At 41.6% G+C, this 16,236-nt stretch overlaps 1 protein-coding gene across 2 annotated transcripts in view; it reads left to right on the top strand.

Annotated features, from left to right (window-relative positions):
* Nucleotides 1-16,236, top strand: part of TUT7 (terminal uridylyl transferase 7) — a 96,578-nt gene that overhangs the window by 56,425 nt on the left and 23,917 nt on the right. For both annotated transcript variants that reach the window (XM_075211072.1, XM_075211073.1), the window contains exons 16-21: nt 2,092-2,192; nt 2,263-2,320; nt 3,985-4,088; nt 8,281-8,370; nt 8,473-8,586; nt 9,423-9,500. In XM_075211072.1, coding sequence (XP_075067173.1) covers nt 2,092-2,192; nt 2,263-2,320; nt 3,985-4,088; nt 8,281-8,370; nt 8,473-8,586; nt 9,423-9,500 — 545 coding nt within the window. The remainder of the gene's footprint in view (nt 1-2,091; nt 2,193-2,262; nt 2,321-3,984; nt 4,089-8,280; nt 8,371-8,472; nt 8,587-9,422; nt 9,501-16,236) is intronic.

Genomic DNA, 16,236 nt, shown 5'->3' with positions numbered 1-16,236 from the left:
CTATCTATACCGCTTCTCTTGGAAATCTAATAAGTTCCTTTTGGATTTCAGTATCATCTCTATGCGGATGACACCCAAATCTATCTATCCTCTCCTGATCTCTCAACATCTGTGTTGTCCCGTGTAACTGACTGTCTTTCTGCCATATCATCTTGGATGTCCTCTCGCCAACTCAAACTTAATCTTTCTAAAACAGAGTTAATAATATTCCCACCCACCAACAAGAGCATGCCTGACATTTCTATCTATGTTGATAACATGACCATAAATCCCACCCCACAAGCTAGCTGCCTAGGTGTAATCCTTGACTCACACCTATCCTTTGTTCCCCACATTGAATCTATATCTAAATCATGCTACATACATCTAAAGAACATTTCCAGAATTTGCACATATCTCACGCAAGACACTGCAAAAACCTTAATTCATGCACTTATCTCCCGCATGGACTATTGCAATTCCCTCCTTACTGGTCTTCCCAAAAACAGACTCAAACCCCTACAATCTATTTTGCACGCTGCAGCAAGACTGATTTTCCTGCAAATTGTTATTACTCTGTTGACTCACTCTGTATGTCTCTACACTGGTTGCCTGTTTTCTACCGAATCCAAAATAAAATACTTTTACTAACCTACAAAGCCATCAACAAAGCTGCACCAACATACATCTCCTCTCGTCTCAAAATATCTCCCAACTCGGCAACTCCGTTCTACACAAGATCTGCATCTCTCATCCACCCTCATTACATCCTCCCATTCCCGGTTACAGGACTTTTTTCGGGCTGCACCCACTCTATGGAATTCTCTCCCTCGCACAATAAGACTCTCCTCTGGTCTTCAAACTTTCAAGCGTTCTCTAAAAACCTACCTCTTCAGACAAGCTTATAATATTCCTCAACTGCCCTCTTAACCTCACTACCTTTAGCCTGTTACCACCTGTTACACAATTTTACACAAGACAACTACCCCCTGACCAACATTTTTGTGTGACAGGATCATTTAGCTTATGAGTCCCTTTTACCTTTACAGTCTGGCTGGGCCAAAATGCAAAATGTAGACTTAACCTCATGTGTCAATCTCCCATTGTCCCATAGATTGTAAGCTTGCGAGCAGGGCCTTCTCACCTCTTTGTCTGTTTCACCCAGTTTGTTTATTAGTTTATTATGTTTGTCCCCAATTGTAAAGCGCTACGGAATATGTTGGCGCTATATAAATAAATGATGATGAAGATGAACATGATGGGTTTTTGGTTTGGTTGAACCACAAGGTAGCTATATTTATATTTTTTATATTTTATTTTTTTTATTCCAATTCCCATGCTACATCTGATACTGAAGAAGCCCAAGAGAGGGTGTATCAGTAATTCTGGTAGCACCAGGCTGGATAAAGACCATGTATGCTGGTATTCTAAGCATTGCACAGAACAACCATGGAGTCCATCAGTTAGAGAAGAGTGGTAGTCTCCAGGGCCCATTTTACCACCAATACTTATCATGGCTGGTTTTAACTGCATGGCTTTTTGAGGCCATGATTCTTTGGTCCGAATGATCTTCTCAGATAGCTCTTTAGCTCAGACGGGCTTTTCTTTTCCCCAGAAAATGTGGAAAACTTGCATAGGCGTGTGTGAAAGTAAAGGTGTTCCCGCAACTTTCTTTAAACATACATGGTTATTGTACTTCTTTCTGGATGGCCTGGATGTTGAGTTGTGACTAGCCTCTCAGAGTCTCAAGTGTGGGATCTGAACTTGGTCGTCTTTGACCTTACGGAAGCATCCTTTCAAGCTTCTTGAATTAGTTTATTTTGAGTTCCTTTTTCTAGAAAGTGTGCTTCTTGCTGGTTATCAACACTTTGTGACAACTGAATTGACTGCTCGGTCTATACAGACCATATGAGCTGTTCTGTGCACCAAGGCTTCTTTTTAGAACAAGGTGTTGTCAAAACTTTATCTGAACTAAGATATTGTAAAGGCTCTAGGCCAGAACCTGGGTGGGAGGATATGGCCCTCTGTCTCTAGATAAACTGTAAAAAATAAAGGTTGTTTGTTTTTTTTACGCATTATTGAATCTTTATATTTTTTTTTCCACTTTTTCAGGCGCCAGGCTTAACTTGTTTGGATCATCAAAGAATGGCTTTGGGTTTAAACAGAGTGATCTAGATATTTGTATGACATTTGATGGCCTTGAAACTGCTGAGGTAATTATAAATAGCACTATAAAATTAATTGTAAAAAACAAACATGTAATCTGTGTCACTCCTATTATAGGAACTTGACTCCATATGGACTATTGAAGAGTTGGCAAGACATCTTAGAAAGCATCAAGGTATGTTTTTTTTTAAATGTTGTACCTGCTAGTAATGCAGTGCAGGTAAGATTTTGGAACTACTATAGAAGTTGTCAACCCTTGGACTTATGCCTGAATTACTTTCAATACCCCTACTGTAAGTTTCCGTTCATACTGCAAGTATCCTTCTACAGGTATGTCAGAGCCCCATTTATGAATTTAAAGGGCTTATTTTTGTTTCATTCCAAGTATCCCTCCCCCAAAATAAAATAACCCTTTTATTTATTTAAATTTACAAATTATTAACCTAGCAGCAAATTGGTTAAGGTGTGAATCCCATCTGGTCATGATGGGGGGGGGGGGGGGGGGGCTTAATTGTTGGGGGCAGGGTTTGTTTTAACTTTTGGTTGCTGCACCTGTCCATTTGTTAGCTGGTTCTGTTCAATGTCTGAAATGACCATTAAATCCTTTTGGGGGTGTAAAGTTTTTAGTTTTCTTAATACCTAGTCATACTAAATGTTTTTCAAGTGCTGTCTAACTTTTTACATTAGTCTTGTGCAGTCAGAGATTTAAACACTGAACAGCCAAACCATTGTGATAACAGTGAGCTAGCTATATATATAAAACTACAAAATGGCCAAATCTCTCGCCACATAATTGGTCCGTTTTATTCTTTAAAAGCCAAATATTACATTCCTCACTGTTCAACTATAATGTAGATCATAACTAAGTGAATGTTTAAATAAGATAATACAAATTAAACACCACATGGTAAAAAATGTGGTTTGACAGTTTTGTTTTTGGCCCACTGTTTAACTGTAGAAAAACTATACGTATACAGAAGTAATTTTTTCCCCCTAAATAATTATACATTTGTCAGACTCCCAACCTGTCCCAGATACAGCATCACATTAGTCACTTAGCAATGAATACACCTTTTCTGCCACCACAAAGGATTTATTATGGTGTCCTTACGTTCACCAAAACCAGATATTGTTTCACAATTAAATCACATGCACATATAGCATGAGCCTCCCTGGGCTTCATAACTACACGGAGAACACACTAACTTTTTTTGTAACTAAGCCTTGTGCAATTTATAGCAGGTCTTGTCATTAAATTTAATCTGAAAAATATTTCCAAGTAAGTTTCAGAAAATAAAATAGGAAATAAAACCAGAGTCACTACTTACTAGTTAAGACTTGGTGTGTGAGGGAACACAATTGAGAAATGAGACATTTCAATCTTGATAGACAATAACGTGTGCATTTTTATGACGGAGTTTAGCTGTCAATAAAGACAGATTGATCTCCAAAATGTCACAGGGCTTTCGACTTGAGTTAGGGATGTCCTGAGATCGGGACTGTTCACTGGACTTTGAGTTCTCACCTCTCCTTGTTCTGCTTGGCTAGATGGTTTACAGCTTTGGGGCTTCAAATTCTTCAGATTCCCATCTCTCCCTGGTCTGGATAATTTCAATAGATTGACGTTTGCATAGGTTCACTCATGTATCTAGGAAAGTACACGTTGAGATTACATTACAAGGTTACATACAATATACATTGTCATACGTGGATTCAACAGAAAATGACAATCAGTCATTGGATTTACTACATAATCATCACAACAATGTTGGTATGTTTGCACCTCTTGCTGAGTAATAAACATTTTGCATGCTAATAATAATATTGATAATATTACAGGGTTGAGAAACATCCTTTGTATTACCACTGCAAAAGTGCCAATTGTAAAGTTTTACCATGCAAGAAGTAGCCTCGAAGGAGACATCAGTTTATACAACACATTGGTAAGTGTATATCTGTGGTTCAAATAAGATCTTGAAATTAAACTTTAAAAGTAATTTATATAATTTTAAATCATACAGTAATGTTTCCTGTGCAGCATTCTCCGTATACTTCTAACAAGGTTGTATTTTGTGTTGGTGAATGTGTAAATTATTATAGTAACAGCATATGTCTGACGAACTGCTACCACCAGGTCGTCAGACATTAGGTATTTTGGATCTAGAAGAGACTAGAACATCTGATCAAAGTCTCTAAAAAAGCTAGAAAAGTGCAACCCACTTTCCTCCATCAGTAGAACTGCAGGAAATAGCGGAAACCTCCTGGAAACAACTAGATAGGAAATGTACTGTTTCGCAAAGGTATCAGTCTTTATTTCCATTACAGGAGGAGGATATCAACCGTTGGGAACAGGTTCCAAGGGTTGATTCACCGGTGGTGCACTTGGCACAACCCACCACACTACCTATCCCAAGGACAGCCACCCTGCAGGATAATATTGACTAAAAAAAAAAACCTACTATTTTGTAAAGTCTATCTACATTGTGGAAGATACGTCTGTCTCCCTCCCTTCCTTGCAGCTGCGGGAGTGGCTGGATGTCTGCTACTGTTCAGAGATCAGTGGGCAGTGTCCTCAGAAGACTATTGGATTCGGGGGATCATGACGAGAGGATGCATGATGGCTTTATCAGGTCCGCCTCGTAGTCTGTTCTTCACAACCAGCTTACCCTGAGACTCTTAAAAGATATAGGTGATGCTTACATGTGTTGCCTCTTTCCTCTGGAGTCATCCGCCAGGTTCTGGAACACCAAAAGAGACTGGTTCTACTCCAATATTTTTGGTCCCAAAGCTGGATGACTCGTTCCGGCCTGTGCTAAATCTAAAGCGGTTAAACCGGCACCTTTGGGTGGTCAGGTTTCGAATGGAATCACTCGGATTAGTCATCAATGGACTGAACCAGATCAATTCATGGCGTCTATAGACATCAAAGATGCCTACCTTCACATACCTATGTAGAAGGCTCATGAGTCCCTTCTCAGTTTTGCGGTGAGACCGTCTCACTACAAATTCAAAGCTCTCCCATTTGGCCTTCTGACAGTACCAAGAGTGTTTACAAAAATAATAGCATTAATGGCAGCCTGTCTTCATTCCAGAGGAGTGCAAATAGTGCCCTATCTTGACGATCTTCTCATAATAGCCTCCTCCGCTCTCCTGCTGAATCAGCACCTGGCCCTCACTATCGAGACCCTGGAGACGAAGGGATAAATCAAGAAAAGTCACATTTGATTCCGTGCCAGAAAACTACCTTTCTGGGACTAATCATAGACACTAACAAACAAAAGGTTTTCCTTCTGGTGGACATCTCAATCCCTGAGGAATCGAACGGCTCAGGTTTTGACCTACCACAGACAGTCAGTCCACTTGTACATGCGTCCATCTCCAGCTTTCATGTGGTCCAAGACATAGTGGTTTTGTTATTTAAGGGTGGCCGATAGTCTTCAGGGACAGGTTCCATGGATTCTATGGATGTGGTCGGGGTGCTAAGAATTTTTCAGGAGGACATCCGATTCGGTGCACGTATTCGTTGTTTGTATTATAGCAAAACAAACAGCGCTGGCTACTGATATACATATAATACACTAATAGATCCTTGTGGTGAAAATATAAAACACTTTATTAATAAAACATATAATATCACTGGCCAGTGAACATTTGACAAGGCTAATTGTGGGGGATATATAACTATAAAGTCGTACAGTACACATGGTATACGTAATGATATTATAGGTGGCAAAACAATGTCCCACAGCATAGATATACAATTGTCCAATGATCCGGAAATAGGAACACAATGTGGTGCAGTAATGGATGTATAGTGTGGCCACACTGGTAATGAATATATTTGATCAACGGTGTTATTCACCATAAGCACCACTTCAATATGTCTTGCACATAGATCCCAGAGGTAAATAAACGCCATTAATTTCCAATGATGAACACTCTTACAGGTAATAGATGTCACTTCCTGCATTAGCAGTCAGCGCAATACAGACCTGGTCCGATGATCAGTCCCGCAGTATGGTCTGTATGCGCATACACCTCTCATAGGGTAATAAGACTCCGTAGAGCCCGTGGTCAAGCCGTAGCTGTAGATTCTAATCCAAATGTGAAGCTTTAGTAGCGGTTGACCCGATCGTGACACCACAGGCTAATAGGATCGCACGGCTGAAGATGAAACAACCTCCGGGAAATCAATGTGGATGATGACAGGATCCAGGAGCATTATTGCTCCTGGATCCTGTCATCATCCACATTGATTTCCCGGAGGTTGTTTCATCTTCAGCCATCTTTGAAGCAGTGCCTTATGCTCAGTTTCATTCGTGAGCTCCTCAGTGGGAAATCCTGTACAGATGGTCAGGCTCTCTCAGCTAAACAAGCAATGATCATTCATCATCTTGTCCGCCAGTCCCTCTTTGTGGCTGCTCAGGTCACACCTCTTCAGGGATGATTTATGGGAATGGATGATTGTCACCACAGATGCAAGTCTGTCATGTTGGGGAGGATTCATATCAACCCTTAGATTCCAAAGTTGATGGGACTCTAGTGGCCCATCAACTTTGGAGCTACGAGCTATCTGCAAGGTGCTGGTACAGGTTCGGGTGTTTCTTTGCGGGAAGCCAATCAGACAATGCGACTGCAGTAGCGTACCTCCATCACCAGGGCGGCACACTCATTGCCAGGGCCATGAGCGAAGTGACCAAGATAATGCTGTGGGCAGAGAAACATATTCCAATTAGATCAGCAATATTCATTATCTCAGCCGAAACATAGTGCATCCGAGAGAATGGTCCCTTCATTCGGAAGTCTTCGATCTTCTGGTTCATCGCTGGGGTCGTCCGGAAATAGATCTGATGGCCTTGCGGTTGAACTTCAAGGTTCCCCTCTCTTGCTCAAAAAGCAGAGATCCTGCGGTGGGATTCGTGGACGCTCTAGTGATTCCGTGGTGGTTTCATCTAGTTTATTCCCTTCTCTTCCTATGATCCTGAGGGCTCTCAAGAAACTGAAGAGGGAACTGGTGAAAACCATCTTTGTGGCTCCAGACTGGCCGTGCCGAGCCTGGTACTCAGATCTGCTAGGCATGGTAGTAGAACCTCCATTCCGACTACCTTTCAGGCCAGACTTAATCACCCAGAGTCCCCTTTGGTGTCCCTTGTTGGGTCTGCTGACTTTAACGGTGTGGCTATGGAGACCATGATTCTAAGAGAAAAGGGTTTTTCATCTAAGGTAGTCATGACTATGGCTGCCGAGGAAGGCTTCATTTATTGCCTCCCCTCATTCATCCTGTTGAGCCGTGGGACCTGAATTTCGTTCTACAGGCTCTGATTAAGGAACCATTTGAGCCTTCGCCCCTGGCTTCGGAGTTGGGGGGCTTTATCTCTTGAACCCACCCCCCCGGTTTGATTTTTTTTTTTGTTATTTTTTTTGTTTTGTTATGAAGACAGGGCGGTGCTTCGCACAATGCCCTCCTTTTGTTCCTAAGGTTGTTGCCCAGTTTCATTTCAATCAGGAAATTGTTGTCCCTGCTTTTGCTGTTCTGCTGTTCTAGATCACAAGAACAGTCCTCCAATGCTCCTTGATGTGGTCAGTGCCCTTAGGTGTTACGTCAGTTTAACAGTCAGTTAAATACTGACTGTTTTTTCATGTAGCACAGAAATATCAACTTTAAATTTCCGTGTACAAATAAGCTATCAAGTATGTGTGCTACATGAAAAAACAGTATTTAACTTATGTGCAAAACAGAATGCTAATTTGCACCCCTTGCATTGTAACATGGTTTTGTCCATGAGACTGAAATAAGAAGTTTCTTCAGTTAAGATCCTTAATGAATCGGGCCCCTAATGTATAATTTTCAGCATGACCATGCACAGCATGAAGCAATATACTAATCATACCCTATCAAACTTACATTGTAGGAGTTTTTACATAAACTTTTCATCTCTGCTATGAATTTGACTTTCATATGCAAAGGCTGAACCCATGATGAGCATAAACAACCACTGCAATACTATTACAATGTTTGTGCATAACTTTTAATAGGATTTAATTTCTTGCAAAATTAAGTTTTCGGTCCTTTTAACCATCATGCTGAATCAAGTTGGAATGAATGAGATGTGATGTAACTTTCTTATTGTGCAGGCTCTTCATAACACTCACCTTTTGGCATCCTATGCTGCAATTGACCCAAGAGTCAAATACCTCTGTTACATTATGAAAGTGTTCACAAAGGTACAGTTCTAATTTTGAGATTTTTATTAAGCTTTATGTTTTTTTATGTTTATGTTTTTTTTGTTGCCCCAATTTTAAAACGTTCACTCTTTATTTCTCAAGATTTGTGACATTGGAGATGCTTCACGAGGCAGCTTGTCTTCATATGCATATACACTTATGGTGCTATACTTCCTTCAGCAGAGGAACCCACCTGTTATACCTGTTCTCCAAGAGGTGAGCCAAAATGTGAGCATTTCGGGCAGTCTTGATCTGCATATGGATGGCTTTGGCTGGCTAGTGAGCTATAGAACACTTGTAGTGTTTTTTTTTTCTTTTTGTTTTTTTTTAATTCGTTTCCCACCCATGCTTATGTTTGAGTTCCCAAGGTGGCTCTGAAATAATCAGGCATAGCGGAAGACTAGGTGCTACTTTATATACCATCCAGGGTGTTTTCTAATCTGCCTCTACCTAGACTGGAAAGGAATTCTTCGGTGTAATAGTTGCAATAGATTATTTTGTGAATGAGTGAAAAAATTCAAAGCATTGTTGCGGTTCAACTTCAGTACATTTACCAAAGTTGTCATTATGAGAGTATGTGAGAATCCTGATTTCCATGAATAAGTGACCTTGGTCAATAATACGGTGCATCATGAAAATTTCATGTGCACCAGAAGGAACTCTATATAGACTTGTAGACCAGTTTGGTCAGAATGCTCCTGAGATTAGTTCTTAGTTGGGATATTGCTTAAGACTGTGGTGGAGGGGGGGCTTGTTGTTTTTGTTTAACATACACATATTAAACAAAAATGATTTGATTTGTTAAAGTGATTTCACTTTACATTTCTCTCCCCCCCCCCCCCCCCCCCCTCTTCCATATACAAATTAATAAATAGTTGAGTGTAATGCTCCTCTATGCTGACATTATTGCATCATGGATTCAGTTGAAGCCCATGATTGCCTACTTGTAACTGGTGATTTAACAGGTGCACATGGTATTAAGCAGAAATATCATGATATATCTTGCCCTTTTTTTTCCCCCCCAGTAATTAAACTGTTTAATCTTTTTCTAGATTTACCCAGATGGTCATAAGCCTGAAATACTTGTTGATGGCTGGCATGTATATTTCTTTGCCAAGTTGGAGGACCTGGTAAGTGTATGTGATTGTTTGTTTTGTTTTTTTTTTTTTCCCAGATTCTGTCTCTCAGTGAGCTTCTATTAAGGCAGTGCTGTCCTGTTTCAATATTTTAGTAACTCCTGTAACCTCCATATGTTCTATCAACTATACACACACTATATGGCCAAAAACAGTATGGTGGTCCCCCCTTCTAATTAGTATTTGATTTTATGCACATGTTGCCTATGGGTGCAGCTGAAATTGCCAAACATACCACTATGCATCTCAATAGTCAAACATTAGCAGAAGAATGAGCGTACTGAAGAGCTCAGTGACTTTCAACGTGACACTGTCATGTGTCAACTTTCTAACAAGCTTTCTTCCCTGCTCTACTGTAAATGCTGTTGTGAAGTGGAAATGTCTAGCAGTGGCAACAGTTCAGCCACGAAGCAGTAGATCACAGGCTCAACGTAATTGCTGAAGCGTGTATAAATAGTCTGTTCTTCGCAACACGCACTAGAGTTCCAAGTGAATCCCCATAGCTTTGGAATGAGATATTCAACAAGCGCATAAAGATGGATGAGATGCTCAGATGTCCATATAACTTTGGCCATGTAATATAAAACCACTGGACTGTGGACAGGAACATATATGTATTTCAAGGAAACATTCCATGACTGGATAGCTGTAATCACATTATGAAAAGATTGATAATCACTTTGTCAGATTTCTCTGTCCTACCACTGGGGGACACTGCGTTACCTTGGGGTATAGTAGGTGGGACTGGAGTTAGGCACTTATAAACTTGCTTGTTCCCCTGACTCTTACCCCACTATGCCCCTCCTCTGTAGCTGACTTCAGTTGTTGTAAGTGCCTTCTGGAGAAAGGTCACTTCTGTATAGGCTCCTGCCTATACTTAGTTTAGTTATAGTTTTCATGTTTTTATTTTATTCCTTTTGCAGGTGCAGCGTGGGGATCTAAGTCCTAGAGTGGGTGAATAGCCTCTGAGGTTTACTTCACCCAGGTCCCCGCGCAAGGTAAGTAGCAGCTTGCCTCTCTTACCTTGCACCATTGCCGGCAGTATCTCCCTAGAAATGAGCAGTTGGCCCACTAATTGTACCTGCCATTCAGGCAGCAGCTCTCAGCAGCCAGAATCTCCATATGGATATGTAAAACGGCCGGGGCCCTTTATTCTTTGTCGGGCGGGAGTGAAGGTACATTTGCCTCTCCTTCCCCCGCGGACTTGCCGGCAAGGTCCCCCGCCTCCTCCCGCTTCTGGGCAGCGAGCGGTGGGGACAGCGACGCAATCGCGCTGCACTAAAGGCGATTAGCTCGCTCAGGCTCCCCGCAGCCTGGGCATCTTAAAACTAGCGGTGGATGCATTATTAAAGCCAACTGACATACTTGTTATGTGCAGTTCGGCGGCACGTGGACGTGGCCATCTTGAGGGACGGATGGAAGTTTTAACTCCCTCCCCCTTTCAGCTATTGTACAACAGACGGCGCCCATGCCTGGAGTCTGTGCCAGACAGACATCGGGCTGCACGCTGAATTATCTCTGCCTCCAATCTGCCGGTACCTCTGTGTTTGTTTGTGAAACAAAAGTTAACTTGTTCAGTCTTTATTGGATATAGACTAGGACTGTTTTCACACTTGCTGTCTATTTCCTAGAAGCTACCTGGTATATAGCCTACAGGAGTTTCTATGCTGCATTGAACATCTAATATATATATAAAGGGCTTGTTATTGCAACTTGTGCCTTTTAATTTTCAATGTGTCTGCAGCAGAGTTCCCAAGTGTAGTAAGACATTCTCTGGTATGTCTGTACTATGATACACAGGTGCCCTATGTACTTCTGGATTATCCAGAATGCTTTATATGCACACGTGTGTTTGTGTGTGTAAATATATATATATATATATATATATATATATATATATATATATATATATATATATATATATATATATATATTCATATATTCATATATTCATATATTCCATTGCATTATGGCTGGAAAGACTCCCCCAGTAGGAGATTTCCCTCTGTACTGACAATATTTATGTACAAATGACGAGATTCATTTATATTCCTGACCTTTTGCTTACCATTGTCTTAGGTGTCAGAGGACCTCGCTGGTACACCTAAGTTGCATTATGTCTGTACAAAATATATATATATTTTAATATCACCTTTTCTACAGCTTAGCCCGGATGCTCTTTGTGCAGCTTATGAGACTTGGCTTGGCGAACAAGTAGTCAAGCTGGACTAAATCTACGACAGCATCAATGGCCTAGGGTCTACAATCGGGGTGCTCCCATTTCGGTGTCAGCAGTTTTTCAGAAACATGTCTAGCCTAAATCACTGTCGCCTCGGATGGTGGAACTCATTAAGGTGATTTTAAAGTCAAAATGGTACGTGAGTATACCCTTTTTCAGGCTTCTAAACATGTTTACACTGTGCTGGTTAAGCCCCCACACAGCTTATATATGTCCGTTAAAACAGAAGCGGCATTACGCTGTTCAGGTGGAAAACCATCTGAACAAAGACGCTGTTGTTCACCATCTTCCAAAGATGGGCAGGTTTTTATCTCTCACTGTTGTCACAGTCAGAATCAGGATGTAGGTCATTTCTCACTAGAGGATGTCTATTTCGATTTTGGTTTTACTAACAAAAACATTATTCCCTCTGGTTACACACACAAGGTGGATTATTCCGGCTTAAACTTTACACAGTTTTAGCATTGGCAAAACACCAGTCTTTATTTCATTTTGCAACCTAAGCCTTAGTGATACCCTATTGAGAAAATGTTTTTCCTCATATATTTCTCTTGGTGTCTGTCTTTTGACAAAAAGCCAGGTAAACGGTAATAGACAGGCCAGATTTTCATCTTCCCTCACTTACCTGTCAGAGTGAATACAAGGGAAGTAATCCCTGCTGGTGACAACCATGTGGTTGTTCAGTTCTCTTATTCTGCTATTCCCGGCGGGAGTTGACTAAAGAGGTTTTTCCTACACAGAACTGGTAGAGTGGTTCTCTGACAGAAGTAGTTCTCTAACCTTTATTTACATTAAGGGTTACTGGGGTGGTTTGTATTCACCCAGCAGAGTCATAGCTGGTAGTAATATAGCCATCCAGCTATGATAACACTAGTTTGTCACAGGCTTACAGGACTATGTTCCAATATCGGAACTCTCAATTGGCACTATTACAAATGAGTATTCAAAGGCTTCTTGCGGTGGGTGTGCTTTCTTTTGTCTTTATGTCAGCGACACCAGGCCACGATGTTTACGTGTTCAATACGTTCATCCTTTCTGTTGATCTAAGGTCGGGGTACCACATTCCGGGTCAGGCCTAGCCTTACAGGGGTACTTTATAGTTTATGTACTGTGGCAGTCGGGTAAACATCCATAGGTCTGGGGGGCATCTCCCGCAGATGGAAGTTTTTTATTACAACTAACGCTTAGCTTATAGCTAGACGTTTTCAGCCAGAATATTATACTTGCAGCCTCAGCAAGCAGCAGGGTTGCATTATTGAGTTTGCAGGTGGTCACTTTAGACCTTCCCAGGTCTTCGCTTATTCTACCACACCAGAAGTGTTGGCTTCTGCCTCATCTTCTAGAATAGAACATTCCGTATCTTCCTACCGAAGAACATTCTTGTCTCTCTTCTACACAGTGCCAAAATGTTCCTAGCAGAATTTCCTTTCAGTAACATGAGTTTATGTTTTATAAAATAGGATACCAAGGTTCTAGTAAATCATTGGCTCTCCTCATCGGAATATCTCTCATATCTCAACAGGGAGATTCTCATCAAGGGAAGCTGTTTTCCTTGTTTTGGACGTGCATAGCATCCCTCTGCCCTGATCCACTGGTTTACCTTTCGGGTGGTGCTTAGCCACACTGATTTTTGAGTGGGTCCGTTGTCCTTCTTGTGCAGGGGGTCAGGAAACCTGTAGAGATTCGGTCTCATAATGCAGGGCTTTTGTATATTTGTAGCACTTCTGGAATACCCATATCCTAATTGCAGGATAGGGGTCGATCTGTGTATGGCCGGAGGGGTGTGATTTGTGACATACTATGGGCCAAGTGAGTCCAACGTATTATTGAGTGCCGAATGCCTTAGCAATCAGTTATTTACCAGATAAAGTGGGTCACTCCAGGATTAATACCTTTGTGCTTTCCTGGTTAGGTCATAGGGCTCTCTGAGAGGGAGCCCAGGTTCTTTTGACATGTTAACCTGTTTTGTCTGTCGGTTCTCAATCTAATGACCCTCAAGTGGATTTGTCCATAGCCAAGTCGGGTCTCCATAGAACTTAGGGAGTGTACATGTTTTTTACAGGTCCCATTTCCTCGTGGGTGTTTAAGAGTTTCTAGGAAGGGGCGCATCCCAGCTAGTCTGGTGGTCCGCCGTGTGTCTCGCAAAGCAGTGTTCTCCTGGTTTAGGGGACTAGCGTTGACGGTTTTTTTTTTTTTTTTCCCCGTTCCCAGAGCGGCCTCATTTTGCAGTTCGGCCCTTTTTGATTTCCATCATCTAGTTTAACGTTGTGGCGTCGGACGCCCAGCATTTATGGCCTGAAAGCCCTTACAGGGAAATGGTTGCTACCTCAAATACAGCCGTAGAGCTTTCTCTTCAGCTGTTTCTTTGGGCTTGAAAATCTATTCGGTTGGTGTAAATTCCTTGAGTTTTACACGTCCCACTCAGGAATCTTTAAAGGGTTTTCTTTTCTAGCTGGCTCCGATTCAGGTCTCCGCCTTACTCCCTTCAGCGGCAGTTTCCGTGCCTCTCCGGTTAGCTCACCGGAAGGTTGTCTTGCTTAAGGGTTTACTTCAGGCTTAGCCCACCTTTTGGTTGGTCGCATATTTCCAGGGAGTCTAATTCTCATCATCAGGGGCCTTGCTTCGGTCTCCGGTGACTCTCTGAATTTTTTTTTTAAGCTGTTAACCCATGGTATGAGTGCTCTCGTATATATGATGGCCTTACGTTGTCAGTTCTCTGAGTGCTTCCTCAGTTATCGCTGAGTTTGTTAAGCCGTTTAGCTCATTGTATGAGTACTCCCTGGTATATCTCTAAGGAAGCACTGATACAGTGCTTAAAACCATTCAGATATCGCTGATTGGCTTGAGCTGTTGAATCAGTGTATATGGTGATCTTTTGGATATCACTGAGTGGATTGAGTTGTTAGCTCAATGCAGGCTGCTCCCTTGGATATCACATCTCGTAGGAGATCCGGGCCGAGAGTGTGTGTGGCTCTTCCTCATTTTATTTCCCAAAAAATTAGTGGCATGTTGTACGAGGCATTATTGGTTCTGACGTTTAGTGCCTGCATACCACTGACACAGGGATTGCGGTATATCATTCTTGTGCCTCTTTGTGTGTAACGTTTCTCCAACGGGAGATAGTTTGTGCTCTTGTTCGCACAGTTCCTGTTTAGGAATTTTATGCCCTTTAGCCTCTCTAGCGCTAAAGAGCGTAGGGGGCAGGGTCTAGGTGGTCTCTTGCCACTGCATCACGACCAACATTCTGTCTGTACCCTTCTGCAGGATTTAGTGATTTTTACAGTGCACTTTCCAGGAGGGTTGCAGCTTTTTGTACGGCTCAACAGCGTCATTCAATGGCGCAGTTGTACAGAGTGGCAGTCTGTTTCTGCTGCATGTTGTTATCTTTGTTGCATGCCTTTGCATTTACAAATGCAGGGTTTTGGCCACAAAATATTGCGCACAGCCGTTCCAGAGCATTCCTGCCCTTGGACACAGCTTTGGTAGGTCCCCAAGGTAACGCAGTGTCCCCCAGTGGTAGGACAGAGAAAAGAGGATTTTTACTCACCGTAAAATCAGTTTCTCTTACTACACTGGGGGACACTGCACGCCCTCCCTTGCTCTGAAAGTAGTGCTGTCTTTGGTGTTGCTTTCTAAATTGCTTCTTCTCTCTTCCTGGCTTGGTTATACAAAACTGAAGTCAGCTACAAAGGAGGGGCATAGTGGGGGAGGAGTCAGGGGAACAAACAAGTTTATAAGTGCCTAACTCCAGTCCCACCTACTATACCCCAAGGTAACGCAGTGTTCCCCACTGTAGTAAGAGAAACTGATTTTACGGTGAGTAAAAATCCTCTTTTCCTTCTAGCAGCTATTCAAATATATTCTGCTAAACTCTTTGCATATTTACATGTGTTCTTCAGACTTCTCAAAAGTGCAATAATGACTATTTCGTATTCAAATTTTCATAAAAAATCTCTTCCCATCACAATTTACTTTTGGGAGTCCTCACCAAATATCCCAGCAAGTTTGCCAAACTCATAAGCCTTTGTGTACCATCTGTTTTTCCACTATTTGCTAGACCCTAGCCTCTTAACTTCCAATTAATAAGAAACTCCTAAATTGAAAGCCTTCACTTCTTTGATACACATGGAAAGAAATATTAGACAATAGCTAGGTCCCAATGCAGAACACAATGTAAATTCCTGTAAACATATTAGTCTGAATAAAAGTTATGATCATTATATCATTTTATAAAGCTAAATGAAAAGTGTTGCTGCGGTTCAGTGTTATGATGCTGATGAATGATTAGAGGCTTTGGCTGTGCTAACATGTTAAATGTGTGAACTTTAAATTATATTTGAAAATGTATGTAGTTCATTGGTAGATCTTTTGATGCTCTACAACTATTGTAATAAACTGCTGTTTTGGTTTTACTTGGTTTGGTTTTACTGCTGTTTTGGCTTTACTTACATTCTGGTCATTATCGTACCACTCAAGTGGCAGACTGCAGTG

The sequence above is a fragment of the Mixophyes fleayi genome, chromosome 1 (genome assembly GCF_038048845.1).
Source record: "Mixophyes fleayi isolate aMixFle1 chromosome 1, aMixFle1.hap1, whole genome shotgun sequence".
NCBI lineage: Eukaryota > Metazoa > Chordata > Amphibia > Anura > Limnodynastidae > Mixophyes > Mixophyes fleayi.
This window is presented reverse-complemented; position numbering and strand designations above follow the sequence as displayed.